This window comes from Piliocolobus tephrosceles, chromosome 4 (genome assembly GCF_002776525.5).
Source record: "Piliocolobus tephrosceles isolate RC106 chromosome 4, ASM277652v3, whole genome shotgun sequence".
In the NCBI taxonomy this organism is placed as follows: domain Eukaryota; kingdom Metazoa; phylum Chordata; class Mammalia; order Primates; family Cercopithecidae; genus Piliocolobus; species Piliocolobus tephrosceles.
Window position 1 is genome coordinate 104,512,964 of NC_045437.1, and position 16,147 is coordinate 104,529,110.

At 38.3% G+C, this 16,147-nt stretch overlaps 1 protein-coding gene across 1 annotated transcript in view; it reads right to left on the bottom strand.

The window, feature by feature from the left end:
• Window positions 1-15,134, bottom strand: part of EFNA5 (ephrin A5) — a 294,637-nt gene extending 279,503 nt beyond the window's left edge. The window contains exon 1 of the mRNA XM_023212250.2: window positions 14,686-15,134. Within this exon, the coding sequence (XP_023068018.1) occupies window positions 14,686-14,810 (125 nt within the window). The 5' untranslated portion in view covers window positions 14,811-15,134. The remainder of the gene's footprint in view (window positions 1-14,685) is intronic.
• Window positions 15,135-16,147: the final 1,013 nt, after the last annotated feature.

The following is a 16,147-nucleotide window of genomic DNA, read 5'->3' on the forward strand; positions in this document are numbered from 1 at the left end:
GCATTAAAATATGTGTTCCTTGACAAATCCTGTTTCCTTTCTCAGCTACATGTTGTTATGATCTACTTATGCCTCTCACACCACTGTGTGTATAATATGTACTAAGTTTAAGATAGTCAATAGCAAGAGTTCTCAAGCAGAGCGTCAAGAGGCTAAACCCTGCTCTTCTAGCAGCAGAATTCAGAAAAATCCAAGGATCCCAGGGACAGCCCAGCTGCCCATAAGGAGCAGGCCCAGATAGGAATTGATTTGTTTCAACAAGCTCCTCATTGGAAATACAAGCATCCTCCAAGAGGATGTCGGTATTCATTAATTTCTCCTTTGAGATGGAGATATCTCATTATAACTATGAAGTCCAAAGTAGAATATCAGGATTTTAGAAGTCAAAGAAGAAACAATATAGCAGAGACAAACTGAGAGGGGAAGAGAGGGCATTAAAAATAAACCTGGCCAATTTTACAAAGGAGATTCAAAATTCCTTTCTGGGGAAGAAGATCCTGGAAGACTTGCCTCTCAAGAGTCACTCTTTACACATTATTACTGTTTTAGAAATCACAAGATAAAACCTAAAATGCAAATTCCTTTAAATAAAACCCAATGTAAATGTACAAATCATCTCTCAGGAACAACATATATTACAAAGTGATATGATTTGGTCTATCTTTTAAAAAGTCAACTCTTCTGTGATGCTTTTAAAATAAGTTTTATTTGTAAGAATGTATTTTCTACGCAACTTACAAGAATATATATAAAGTGAGATTCACAAGAAGATATATAAAGTGAGGTAACTCCCCTTAAATCTCTATTTTTCCCCCAATTTATTGAGATATGATTGACTTTATCCTTTTTACAAGTTTTATATCAGTTTTTAAAGTCCAGTCACATATACACATTCCTTTAAATTTTCACAAGTCTGAGGGAGATATTTTTTATTATACCCATTTATCTATTAAGGTAAAGAAACTGAGGCTTAGATTCACCACTATAAATGGCATACTTATAACTCAGATAGGGCTGAAATTTAATTAGCTCTGAAATAAAACCAAAAAATGTTAACAGACAAGTGACAAATCTAATCTGATATGGGTTTTTTAATATCTTACTTTCTGAGTCCTTGCCTATCCAACATCCAAACAAATTTGAAGTTTGATCTGTTAACAGTGGCTACTGTAAAAATTCAAAACAAAAAAGTACATAAACACAATGTTTTTACTACATGCAGTTAAATAATCTGTATAGGAACATATATTAGTATACAGAAGAACTTGGTTACAACCTATCAATATGATGGCAAGTCACTGTTAGTAACTCTGAGTTAAATAAAAAATATTTAATGTGCTTATTTTCTTTTTTAAAAAATGGAGGTGAAAAACAGTATTAAGAACTACTGAGCATCTTCTACTTCGTCCAAAACACAAATCTTAGGTATATCAACTCTATTTTCAACAAACCCATTCCTTAGTAATTTGCATTCCTTATGCAAATTACTTCACTTTAATCAATGACTATATCCTATTCCTAAATTTAACTATCTTTGAAGCATATATCATAGTTCTTTTTTAGGAGCCACTTAAGTTCACAGAGAATCACAGAAGATGCTCGTATTTCAGGATCAATGAGAATTATAAAACTGGAAACACTAAGTGCCTGTCACCCCCAAATTCACTGTTTGAGAAACCTCATTTACACCACAGTGAACATAAACTAACAAAACAGTACTATCTTACTATTCTTAGTAACATTCATAGTTATTATGAAATAGTACCCAAAGTTCTAATTAAATCCATTGAGGATTTAAAAAGAAAAATATTTGCTTCTGTTTTAAAATTATCGAAACATATTGGTAAAAATTTGTTATTAAAGTAAAAGAATACTTAAATTAAGCTGCCACTGTCTTGTTCATCTATTTCCTTTCACAAAAATACACCTGACTTAAAGTACAAATCATTTTATCTTTTTTTAAAAATAATCATTCCATAGAGGTATATTTCAATTAAGTCAGTCTACTTAACTGATGCTTTCAAAGACTTGACAGTGCATTTAGATTAGTAATATTGTATTTATATACACAGAGTGAAGATCAGTAAAAACAAAACACAAAAAAAAAACAGAGTAATCTTCTGAATTTAACTAGTTCCATTTCTTACTTGTTAATACAAAGATTTGCTTTGAAAAAGCAAATAACATATATGCTGTGAGAAAAGTGGAAGCATATTTGCAGATCTTATATTACCTAGACTCTACAGGAGCAAAGGTTTCTCACTATGAGAATCATAGAACTTTACAGAAAGAAGGCATTTTGTCCCAAGTCTTTTATAACTCCATTGAAATTACAGGCTCCTGAAAGCCACCCACAAGAAACCCAGACATTGAAAGTAGAAAAACTGTTAGTCATCTTTTATGCTGAATGTAAAAAGAACATTTAGGGTTAATTTAACCACATGGATTTAAATTGGAAAGTGTTAAAAATCTGTTTCTGAGGTGTAATTCTGGCATTGCCACATAAAATACATCTTGGGAGGGTTTGCAAATAAATATCCTTAGACATTTATGACAGGATCCTCCTTAAACTTTTTGGACCAGGGTAATATTTTTATTCCAGTGGAATTTGTCTACGGAGACCAAATCTTATAATGAAATCCCCATCCTATTACCTTTGTTAGTGGTGTATTTTCAATGAAGCATAAACCTCAATGTAAAAGTCTGTTCTATTTGTCTGAGTGTTGAAGGAAAGTGGTTAGAAAGGAACACTAGGCATTCTGGGCTTTCTAAACAGCAAATAATTTTCTTTCACGTAAATATGGAGCCATTTTAGAAACTGCAGAACTCTATGAAAAGTTCAGCACAAATACAACCAAGAGTCCTTGAAGAAGAGCCAGAAGTAATCTCTCTCCCACTTAATTGTATCTAGAACCTTGCTGTCCAAACCATGGTTCATGGGCCAGCAGCATCAATGTCATCCGGGAGCTTGTTAGAAATGCAGACTGTCAGAGCCCTATGTAGCCCAGACCTACTAAATTAAAATCTGCATTTCAACGAAATCTCCAGGTCTGTGTTCACCTTACAGTGTGAGAAACAGTGACCTAGAATTTACTAATCGAATGCGTCTTGACGACAGGGATGCAGTATATATGCTGTTTACTGCAGTATCTCCAGTACTGAGTACAGTACCTGGCCCATAGTGGACACTTGACATAAATATCTGTCAAATAAATCTACATGTGCACATTTATAGGACTATTTTATACTCTGTAATTATATGTATAAAATTATTGTATCTGCACAATGCTCTTAAGTTCCTTACAGGGGCAAATGTTCTCCTATCCCTGAATCCTCTGTATGTCTCCCAGTGTTCTGCACATAATATCACTCAATAGTTTATCAATGATAACTTTTAGATATTGAATATAGGAATATAGAATTTCTTCAGTGTGAAAACTTTGGAAAAATAAGTTCAAATCAACATGTAGTTGCTGAATTCATCTATTTGGCTTTGGTTTTAGATACAGCTAAGAGTGCTCACCCTAGGAATGAAAATAGTAATGGAAAACATTACATAGGGCCAAGTTCTGATTCTATGTGGTACCAGAGAACAGGGATGGCGTGGATGACTGAAATCCAAAATTGAGTCCAAACCCTCATGTTATTCAATAGCTTTAAGGTCTTTCCTTAACAAATCTTCTATCCAAGCTGCTAAAAGTTTGAGTTTCTTTTTCTTTTTTTAAGTTTCCTTTTCTTTCTCAACTCTATCCACAGGTCTACAGGCCCGGAGACAATAAAATGGGCAAAAGCCATCAAAAGAGAAAAATAGCCATAGAGAGATTTACATAATAAATGAATTAGGTGATTAGCTCTCAAATAATCAGACGTCAATGAAAAATCTCGAGTTAAGTAAAAAAACAATTTGCAAAAGACGTAATTATAATAGACATGTTAATATATGTATTGATAACAAGACCATGCCAAAATAATATTCAAAATAACGAGATATTCAGACTCATAGATATTGCTGGTTCTCTCAGTTCATATTATAAAGGAAGAATGCTAAAATAGGGAGCCCCTTCCTAACAAAGAACTGCATTTTTTCATTTTAATTAACTAAATTAGATAGTCCTTTCTACATTTTTTTTTCCTTCAGAGAACAGAGGATAATGGTAAACCAATAGGTATGTCTGACCTTAGGTGTACATATTCTTATGGAATATCGTGTATACATATACCCACCCGCTCCACACACACCACCTCTGTCACGTTGTCTTCCCAAGAGTATAGCTGACCATGGTGACAGCAGAGTGTGTAATTAGTTTTCATTGTTCCCTTGACAGCTATAGTTCCATACAAGACCCTTTGCTTTTGATGCTGTAAATGCTATGGAAAAAAGTACACTAATAACAGACATTTAATTATGGTTCTAGCAACCATAGTGGGAACATGGCCAGAAAAAGACTGGAACCTCTGGGATGGCAGAAAAAAAAAAAAAAAATATATATATATATATATATATATATGGTGAGGGAGAGGTTCTGTTCTTCAATCATAGTAATTTTCAAAATATTAATGACAAGCATATGGTGGGAAAATTTTTAAATTTTTCCTTGAATCTTTGTTGACAATAAAGTATGTATACAATGCTACACCAATACTAAAACCACAAAAAACACTATCATGTCTGTACTAAAATATTAATAAGAATAAAGGCATTATTAAGAAGGGAAATACTCTTTAGAATAGCTTTACATTTTGATACTATTGGTAAAGAGTGCAAAGATTTCATTTCAAATTTTGTTTTCTGCCTGGATTTTCACAGACTTAAAAAAATTATCACTTGTGATACAAAATATCTGGGTGCTACATTCTCTGAGGTTTACTTTAATTTGTTTTATACAGTATTTAAAATAAAGCATCCCAAGTTGTTGCCATGGCAGACACCAGATCTATCACTGAGGTCCCTTCTCTCCTTATTAATTAGTAATTGGGAGACACATTTTGGCAGCTTTCGTTTCCCCATTATTTTCCCTAGTTTGACACAAAACCCTGTCAGAAGCACCACTATTTGAACTGTACCCCTCTTAGTGCTGGGTCACTAAATTTTAATAAACGGAGCTCCCGCCAGAAAACTACTGAAATAGGCGTAAAAGTTTATTGAAGCAGTAACAGTAAACAAATATATGAAGAAAGCACTGAATGCCACAGTATCTAAAACATTAATGGTCTGTCTGAACCCAGGGGTTATTGGCGAGATTGCAGAGCAGAGGCTAAAAGAAAAGGCCTTTAACAAAACCACTGCTTTCATCTGTCTGTTAAAAAAAAAAAAACAGAAGAAGAAGAAGAAGAAGAAGAAAAGTATTAGCTAAATAAAGCAGGCCAAACACTTTGCTGCAGCAGAACTGTACATCTGAGCTTCCCTTAGCCTTCATTATCCCAACACGTTGACTATAATTATTGGGAGGCAAAGATTTATAGTGACTATATGGATACAGAAGCCATCCAGAAGCCACAAAAACTCTGTCAGAGCCAAAGAAACATTTTTATAAATGGTAAAGTGAGAAACTTAAAATGAAAACTAGAAAGACTGATACTTTGGAGAGCTGCAAATAACTACACAATCAGTTTCAAGATCTCCATCTCAAAAGTGTCAGTCACTTCAAAACGCATCCTGCTATGATGGTGGCTCAGGACACTTGTGTGCCAGGGCAGTGGCCATGCTGTGCAAGTCAGAGGTCACCGCTTCCACATTCCGACATCTGTCTGTATTTTCTTGCCCTGAAACAATAGAAGGGGAACTAGGCTCATTTGCTCCCACTTTGTTTAACCTAATTGTTAGACATAAAAGATAATTTCCCATATTTATAGTTATTTTTTCCTTTTCTCCCATTCTCATTTGTCTCCATAAAATTAAAAACTATTAAAAATGTAAGTAGGTGAAGTTGTCTATACATTATTGAGTTTAGTAAATGTAACAAAGTTGTATATCCCACTGACATCTAGGAAATATGAAACATCAAGTATCATGTCTGTCATCATCACAACCTAGATAACAATTTGCACTATAATTATCCAACTACGCCATAACTTCCTTTAATTCAAACCACAACACTGCGTGTTTCATATAAAAATACTTTCATAATTTTCAGAGAAAGAGGCAAGAGTTAATTCTTAATTATAGTTTTTACATATATAAATAATTAATAAATTTTAAAATGGAAACTCTGACAGCTTGGAAACAGCAAGAAAAAAAAAACAAAAGGTATTTGTTAATTCATTTAAAAACAAAAGGTCACTTTGAACACTCAGTTATTTTAGTCTTCTCACTAGCCAGTCAAAGAAAAACAGATGCTAGATATCAGAGGGAAGTTTTCTGTGCAAAAATGGTCAATTCATACCTGAACTTTAACCATGATACATGTATCTGTTATTAAAACGTGTACTTTATTTATTGCCTTTACACTACATCTACAACCACCCAAAATCCTACCTCTAACAAACTGAAGCAGTCTTTCGTAAGTGACATTAGTAGTATTTATCTGTGCCCAGCTTAATCAGGCTAAGTCAGGTTACTTCTGAAATTAATTTTACAGAAGCTCTGCTTTTGCTGCAGTACATGAGAATAATGTTTCCAGCCATCATCAAACACATGCAGTAGTAAGGAGTATAGTATTAATTTTTAGTAAAGTTTATTAGGTCACCTGGTTTTCTAAATGTACCCAGAAATACAAAACATGACAGAAAATACAGCAGACTCAGTTGATATACTCTCATAATTTTTAGTAACAAATATGAATTTACTTGTAAAATAATCTATGAGAACCCACAAGAAAGATTTGTTCTAACGTGATAGGAAGAGCTTATATTTCAGAGACAAAAAGGCTCTGGCTTAATATAATCTATCTTAAATAACCCCAACTGCTTCATTTTTAGAGGTACCTATACTTTTATCAGTACCTTTTGCTGGAGAAAGATTCCTGGTAGAGTTGAGTAATTAAAAAAAAAAAAAAAAAAAAAAAAGGGCAACCAACAAATAAAAAGAACTACTTAGCATAATCAGAAAAAGGAGATCAGGATTTGGGGGTGGAGGTGACAATAGGGGCTATTAATATGTTCCTTTGAAATTAGCCATAAAGTATAAGCTTCAATAAAAAAATATTTATGGAAACATGGTACAGCCCAACATTTAACATTAATATATAATATGCCTGGGTTTAAGCATATTATTACTAAGTTAAAACATTCTTTTCTGTCAACTAAATATAAGATAGCATTTTAGTGAGTTCGCAAATAAGATAGAACTTTAAATGTAGAGAGACCTGCCAAAATGATCATAAAGTGGTTTAGTCCTTTTCTATCGTCCATATTCATTTCTGGACCAATTTCACAAAAGAAATAAAATCGGTCTTAAAACAAGATGGCTGCTTCTAGGGGGGAAAAAAAACACGCTGATTTAACTGAAAGCCAAAAAACTAGCTTTTCTAAATCAGGAAATAAGCACTTAATCATATTTTTTCTAATCTCTAAGTAGGTATTCATGTACTTCCACATGGTAATCCATATATTATACTGTGCAGTTATTTTTAAGCATTAATAGCAAAGCGTTTTTAAAACAGGTCTAATCGATGTGTACTAGTAACATGATTGTCCAAGGCATATACATATTTGTTAATATACATGACTGTACAGAGCATATGCCCGAACTTCTACTTTTAGTTCATACCAGAATCATGATCATCAGTCATGAAAATCAGGTCTCTTGATAAACAATAATAGAAAGAATATTTATATCTTATATCTCCTAAGAATCCAATCATAAAACAGGCTGTAATATCCCATTACAATCAAATCAACTGTACTTGACTTTTTAAAAGTAAAAATCATAGGAACTTTACTGTTAGACGATCTCTCCTTGAGCTATACTTTGCTGACCCTCCCTAAAGCAACTGGAAGATCAATTCTGATATGCATATAAAGATTGAGCATTTTATCCATCTTGAAATAATTTTAAAATAAGATTTTATAAAATCATTCAAACCTATTTTTATTCCTCACTTGAGTGGAAAATAAGACCTGACAGTAACATTTTCTTCAACCTGTCAACTGTCAATTGTATGAAGGATGTTTCTAAAGATGACAAAGGTTTATTTTTCCTTATTGAAAATGATAGAATTCTACCTGAATGAAAGCTGAGCTAACCATCACTGTGGTACACTACTGTCTCTCAGCAACTAGCTAGCTTAAATAAGAGTTTTCAATATTTTAAAATAATGTTTTCATTGAACTATATGGTTTACTGTTTGAAAATTATATTCAGAAGCCTCAAAAACAAGAATTTGCATCCACTCAAATTTTCCAATTAGAAAATAGCACACAGATTTCAGTTTACAATAAATCCTTTAGAGAGTACAATAAGAACTATCAAGAATATGAAGATATTAGGAATGATTTCACTCAAAATCATGCAAAATAGTTGTAGTCAGAAAAAAACTTGATTAATTTTTAATTTTAAGCTAAGTGGTCCTGTGCCATTGTGCTCCTTTATGACTGACTAAATTTTGAAAACATAAATGCAGACAAATTTAAGAGGAAATAGATCTCCTAGTAGTGAGTAATATCCTATTCAGAAGCACTGGAAGTTCACATTAATCACAAGAAACTTTTCTACAAAACAGCTCAGGACATAGGTTGAAAAGCAGACTAAAATATAAATTCGATAATATAAATCAGGCCCTTAAAAGAGACAGTAATTTATTGATGTTTGGCTAAGACCACCATCGCAAGACAAATTATTAAAAGTGAGTATTAATGCCTCATTTCTTATACTCCTCTTTGAGGTTTTTGTACCTGAAAATGAAGGTGTTATCCGTCACAAATGATCAAAGGGCAATTTTTTTCCTCAGTTCAGAAGGCTGATCCAACTGAGTTGTCCTGGGTAAGAGGCAAGGACCTTCCTCACTGTGCTTAGGGAAATTGAGGCTTCCTTTGCAACATGGATATTCTAATTAGGAATGCTATTTTAACAGTTTGTATACTGCTTCTGAAAAGAAAATTGATAATACGGAATCTTCAACATAGAGTCGTTCATTATTTCAAACAAAATATCACAGCTTTTTAAGTCTTTATTACTACAGAAGTTATTCAACACATACATAAAAATGAGGAGGGTTGAGTGGTATCTTATAAAAAATTTTAAATTGATTTATATTGAAAAAACAAATCAATAAGCACTAGACCAAATGCTACCCAACATGTAAAATTCTATTCTTAACATATTCTCATATTTTGTTCATTTTTATTTTAACGCTTTCTCTCTCTCAAAGGTAAATTTTCTGGCATATACTTATCCCAAGCTAGCAAAGGCCAGAACTCCTGAAGGACTAATTGTATTCATTCATTTTCTTGGCCCAGCATGAAGCTGGTAGCTTGCTTGGTTCATAGCAACAGGGGAGAAAAGGAGGCGCTCATCTTTATCTGTCCTTATCCAACAGGAAACCAGGCCAGTGGACAGAATGCAATGAAATGCCTGTTCAGAAGGCATTCTGCAAGATTAAATGGCAAGAAATTCACAAGGTTAATTTGCACCCAAGTAACTAAGTGTTCCCTCCAAACCTGATCCTCAGCCTTCAAAGGTGGAAGCTTCTGAAGCTATTGATTGTTAGCCACAATACACATGACAAGATATTAGTTCAGTGAGGTGATGGTTTAGTTATTACCACTAAAATCACCTAACAGAGAGTAATAAACTACTGAAGACTCTGATACTTTCAATCACGAGTAGTTTACTGACCTTGGTCTTACCCTGAAAATGCCAAATTAGACTGTATAGTCAAATCTGCCTCAAATAGCTCTAATGTTCCTGTCATCTAAAAATCAGACAGTTGAGTATTTCTGATAGTTTATTGTGAACATATAAAATAATGAATAAAATAGGTAGAACATATCTCAGTAGCCAACTCTGCTTTTCAAAATTCTATGGAAAACTGGCCAAAAAACAAGCAGCATACTTCTCTTTTACAAATTTCTAGATTAAAAAAAGGCGGGGGGTAGTCAATTCAGGTCTCTTACAAACATATAAGCATAAAAACATGGGTTATAAATCTCAGTCATACTGCCTTATTTTTATCCTGGCACTTGCATAAAGTCTGATATAAATTTCAGAATAAAAAAATTACTACCAATACATCTAATAAAGTGATACGTTACATTGAGGCTTAAAGTTAATGCATTTTACTTGAAGAACATTTATGTTTCTAACATACAAAATATTACATAAAATATTTAAAATTTCAAGAATAAGGATAATCCTTTCTAAGTTTCATGACAAAACTCATTTGAAACCAAGATAATATTCAATCTTTACTCACAACAATTTCTTAGAGTTAAAGCATGCTGATTTCATTTATTTGTCAGTGAAAAGGTCACAGTGCCAGTATACTGGTATATATATATATATCTCAAAATGATGATGGCTCAGAATTTTTTTAAATGGAGCAAGTAAATTTTGAAAGAAGAAAAATACTCAAGGGAATATGATTAGGAAAAAAAAAATGTCACTACTTCGCTCTTCTTAGCCACATACATTTGACCTGTACTGCCAGAGGATTTGGGAGTGTTGACCTAGAATTCACACTACTTTCACAACTCCAAGATTACATGTTAACAAAACTAAAAGGTGTCAATTACCTGCTACTCTAATATGAAATGTTTAATTTACAAGTCCCTACAAGAATTGAGAAAGTCCAAAGAAAACATGATTAGGTTAAAGTTTAGTAAATCCTTGATGAATTACAGAGATACTTTCCTCTTAGGAGTATAACCTTTTAAATTGATGATACTCAAACCTTAACGGAAGCAAAACACCGGGTTGAGGAGGACTGGTATTCCTAAAAGAGTGTTGGTCATATTTGCTGCTGTATTATTTGACTATTGCATCAATAATGCCAACCAGTAGGAGATATGTTTAATTACCCTAATATCATTTCGGCAAATAGTCAAAATAATCCAAGAAGAACTTTCAATATGCACCTGATGTTTAAAAGTATATTCTTATTAGAAGCACCAAAAACTGTTTATGGCATACTTCAGATGAATAGGCATGTTCTTAGTATTATGACTCTCTTTATAAGCATAACTACTAAAGAGGAATGTAAATAAAGTTTTATTACTGGAAGCCTTTTTAACATTACTTAAAATCTTTTTACATTCTTAAAGAAATTAAGGACAAATAGTTATATTCTTCTTGACGTGGATTTTCATTACTCAAAGTTACTTAGTGATATTCCAGTTTAGAATTCAGCATAACATTAAAAGGATCATTTGATTATTTACACTTTCAGGTAAAACTTATACAAGTTTTCAAATTTTGGAAATATAGAAGATGCATTTAGGCAAATGTTACCATATATTTCTATTCAGACTGACAGTTCTCAGTTGCTATTTCACAAATTTGTGCCAATTCAATACATAAAATCAGTTTGGTCCCCTATCCAATAAATACTACCAACTAAAAAGTTATCAGCATTTGAAAACTCAGTATCCACTTCTCCTGGGTACATAGATTCTAACAGTAAAACTATTCTGACAACAAATAAATTTAATATTTTTCCCATAAAACTACATCTATAGATGCTCATTTATCAATGGAGATGCAGTAATGAAACTCCATGTAGAAGATAAACTCCTATCAGATACACAAGTTACACATAACTCAAGTTACACAGTAAGATACTGTACTTAATCCCTGTGATCAAGATACATTTAATTCTGATTTTACCTAAACATAATTTCAAATTGAATCTGTTAGTATAAGCTAAAGTAGATTTACTTCATTTAGGCACGGTATACATTATCATCAGTTTAATGTGCCCACTGAACTTATATTCTGAGGGAAAAATTTAAAAATTTATTTAAGTTGCAATTAAAGTCCTCTATTCTTTTTTCATAAGATTGAAGTCTTACTAGTTTAGCAAAATCTTAACAGATAGGTTCTACATAAAGACACAAGGCATGGCTAGCTTACTTTTCAAAATAAAATATATGAAGAGGAATTGCACAACACTGAATTTATAAAATTTACTAAACCCGTGGAAATTTTCTGAAATATTTTCTTACTATTGTTTGTGAAAAACTGTTAGTTTTTATTTTTAAAATACTTATTCGGCATGTGGCCTCTTTAAAATTATATCCAAGTTGACTTTTCTTAATACATCAAAAAAGCAACATCTTACTCAACACTTCAGAGATAAAACCGCCTACTTTTAAAATATTGTTTTTAAAGTAAGTTTTTCACTGTGATAACATACCAAGATAAATGTGTCCATAAATTCCTAAGAATAATAAGTGTTAGGGCTGTATCTCTTGGGGTTAAGAGGGGTACATCATTCTTTCTTTTGGCCATTATCAAACTGATAATGATCAAATAGAAAGGTATTTCCACAAACCTGAAATCACAATACCGATTTAGAAATACTCTTGGTATTTTAAAATTCTGCAGATCAACTTTGTCTGGGCAGGTTCAAAGCCTCCATGGCATCCTGAGCAAAAGAGTTTTCTGCAGGCAGGGCAGATCTATTAAAAAACATGACCTGTGACAAAAATCAATGTGCTAATCTCAAACCAAACAACAGTATCAAAAGCATAAAACAGAGATAACCTAAGATAAAATGTCCTCAAACTAACTCAGTCTAGCTTGACAGGTTAAGAAGGGGGGTTAGAGTAGGGGTGCTGCTGGTTCTTTCCGTTTTAAGCCAGGAAGACTGGAACACCCAAGTATCCAAATAAATGAATGCCATGAGAAAAAGATCACATTGTGGAGTTTGGAATGGGAAAGAAAAGGCAACCAAGAGCAAGATATCCCAAATTCAACGAAACTATTTCAGTGTTGCTTTATTTAATAAGGTGCTAAAGTTCAGAGATACACATTTCTGCTTCGTATATGCTGCCTAATAAAGCACAAACGGGGAAAAAAAACTAACCAACATAATGAGACTTGCTTTTAACACCATCACAACTGGAAAGCTTGCTCTATTTGTCTTGTCAGCTTTAATAAAAGGCATCTCCTCTGGCAGGATGGCTTTTCTCTTTTCCTGAGAGTGGTAAGTGGCATGTCAAAGAAGAAATCGCTTCCCATTCCACCACCCACCTCCAGGAGACTTGTTTTTTGAACCAAACTTTCAGGAATATCTCCACTCCTGTTCGGTGGTTCATTTAGGACTTGGGCAGCTACCTGAGTAAGACTATCCTGGACTAGCGGGATAAGGAGAACTCCCTCTTGGTTCTGTAACCGGCAGACTGCTTGTGGGGAAAATCTTCCCAGCTTCATCTGCGCTGACATTACTCAAGCGGGGAATCCCACTCTTGCCTGCATGCCGAGGGGAGGCTGGAGGCAGGCGGAGAGGGCCCACCGATACCCTCTCTCCTGGAGAAAAAACTGGAGGCGCCCACCCATACCCTCTCTCCTGGAGCCCAGGACGCGCACCAACTCTAGGCTAACCCCTGGGCCTCCCGCCTCTCTCTTCCCAACTTCCACTGAAGCCCAGTGAAAAAACCTGTGATTTTAGATGCAATCGGTACTATTAATAAATAGTACCTAGGAGGGCACTGAGACCGGGACACAGCTGGAAGCTAGCCTCTGTCCCAGAGAAAGCTGTGCGGTATGGATGCCCAGCGGGGCCGACTTCTGTGCACAGACCGGGAAGCAGTAAAGGTTCCGAACTGCTCCAAACCCGGACTCTGGATAACCTCCCCACTCCACTCCCAGGGTCCGAAAACACGGGACGTCTGCGACTGGCCGGTGTCCAGCACGCGCGCTAGGACGGCCCCAGGCGCCCACCTCTAGTCTCCCGCGTACCCAGCGGGCTTCGGGGACGCCTACAAATCGGTTCCAGGTAACCGCGCGCGTTCCTCCGGCAGCACATCGCCAGGCCACGGGCGAAGGGCTCCCACCTCCTGGCTCGGCCAACTCTGGCGGCTTGTTCCGCACACATGACGTAACCCGGTATTAGATCAAACTTTCTGGCATCTTGAACCCACTAGGGTGGGTGGAGGGATGGAGAAGATGGGAGAATCCTCTCCACTGCAAACCGCGCCGGGCCCAGACTGACTCAGGGGCCGAATGATTTCCTCGCAGTTAAAGAGGAAAATAAAAACCTAAAGCTTCCGCTTCCCAGCCCCCCTCACTTCCCCTAGCCCGTGCGCTCTCTCTGCGCGCACCGGGAAAAGAAAAGGAAAAATTAAAAAAATAAAAAAATAAATAAAAATAAAAAAAACTTTGGGGGATGTTTGGTGGGTTCTTTCCGCAGTCCCTGCGGACGGACCCACGGTCCAGGCAGGAGCTCCTGGCGGCGCACACTGGGGGCTCCCCGCGCCGGGATCCGGATACCAGTTAGCCTGCCGGGGCTGGGAAGCGGAGAAGTCCCGACTCCCCGGCTCCCGCCCTTTTCCGGGTCGCCCCGCGGAAGCAGTTGGTCTGGGCAGCCCCGGGGACTCCCAGGGGCACCTGGCCTTTCCGCGGCGGCTTAACAAAGAGGGGCGCGACGCGAGCGCTTCCCGCCGACGCCTCAAGCCATCAGCGCCCGGGCGACGCAGGCTCCTAGGGTGCGCGCCGCCAGCGGCTGGTGCGCGCCGATCCCCGCCGCCGCTCCTTCCGCAGGGCCCAGAGGCCCGGTAGCCCCGGCTCTCCGCCCCTTACCGACTTACCTGGGGTTGCTGCTGTTCCAGTAGACAGCGTAGCGGTCGGCGACGGTCTTGGAGCCCGGATCCTGGCTGAACACACACATCCAGAGCACCAGAAACACCAGCGTCAACATCTCCACGTGCAACATCACGCCTGGCCAGCGGCGGAGCCCCCGACGCGCCACTCCGGGGAGAAAGCAGGGATCCGGAGGGAGGGAGGCAAAGGGACAGAGAGAGAGCGGGCGCCAAATAAATATGAATAAATAAAAATGAAGGGGGACGAGAAAGGAAAGAGGCGCCCACCAAGCTGGGGAGGGGTAGGAGAGCGAGAAGAAAAGAAGGCGGTGTGGTGGTGGGGGGGGGATAAAGACAAACTCGCACCCCCACTGGAGGGTTCAGAAAGAAAAAGGAATCACAAGATGGAGAGAAGCGTGCGTGTGTGTGGTGGCGGCGGCGAGGGCGGGGGAAGAGGTGCCAAGCTGTGTCTCGGGCGGCGGCGGCGGCAGGCCGGTCACCCCGGGAGAGGGAGGTGCGCGCCGGGCCGGGCGGCTGCAGCGCGGGTCGGGGCAGGCGGCGGCGCACGCTGCACAGTCACCGGGAGTTTCGCGCCGCAGCCGCGGGGAGACATACACCGGCCCTCCGGGCCCGGCTCAGCGTCGGCGCAGCGGACTACGCACGCCTCCGCCTCCGCCGCCGCCCGGGGCCCTCGCACTGCGCCCCGCTTCCCTCCAAGTTACTTTGGCGGCCGGTGGGAAACTGCAGGAGGAAGGCGACGTGCAGATAGGAGGCTGCGCGCTTGTGGTCCCGGGAGTCTGAGAACCCCTTTCCTCAGCCTCCTCTGTGCCTTAGCCGGGCGACCCCCAGAAATCTCAGAGGAGTCGTAGGTGCTGCGGTACCGGGCGGTGCGCGGAGAAGGGTGGGGATCCGGAGCCGCAACCCAGCCCTGTTGGTGTCCTGGAACTGGTTAAGCGGCAGCTGCGCCGGCGAGAAGCGGTCTTGCCTCGAAAACCTCAAAGAAAAGTTTGGCTCTTCGCGTCTTCCGGCAGGTCCCCCAACACAGTCGGACCGCGGCGGTAGCGGAAGAGGGCACCCTGGGTGCTGGCCGAGCCTCGGGAATTTCTCGCGCGTGCTTTCCTTGGCTGGGTGTGGGTGCACCACAGTAAATGAAGAGCAGAGGTTAAGGCCAGCCGGCCTGGCGGAGCTGGGATGCCTAAACCTGCAAGACGACGCCAACCCAAGTGTTCGGCTGGAGAGCGGGAGGGGAAACAATCACTTTCAAATGGATCCCTCCAACTCCTGGATGGGCTGATGTCAGTCTCCGATAGCCTTCCGAGAGGGAGACTGAGCCCCCACACGCGGTGCCAAGAGCCCGGGGGTGAGCTCTCAGAAGTGTCCCTGCGACTCCGGCGGGTCCAAGCCTAGCAACTTGTAGAGATGCATCAATCAGTTTGAAATGGGAAAAGAGAAAAAAAAAAAAAGGGAGCGC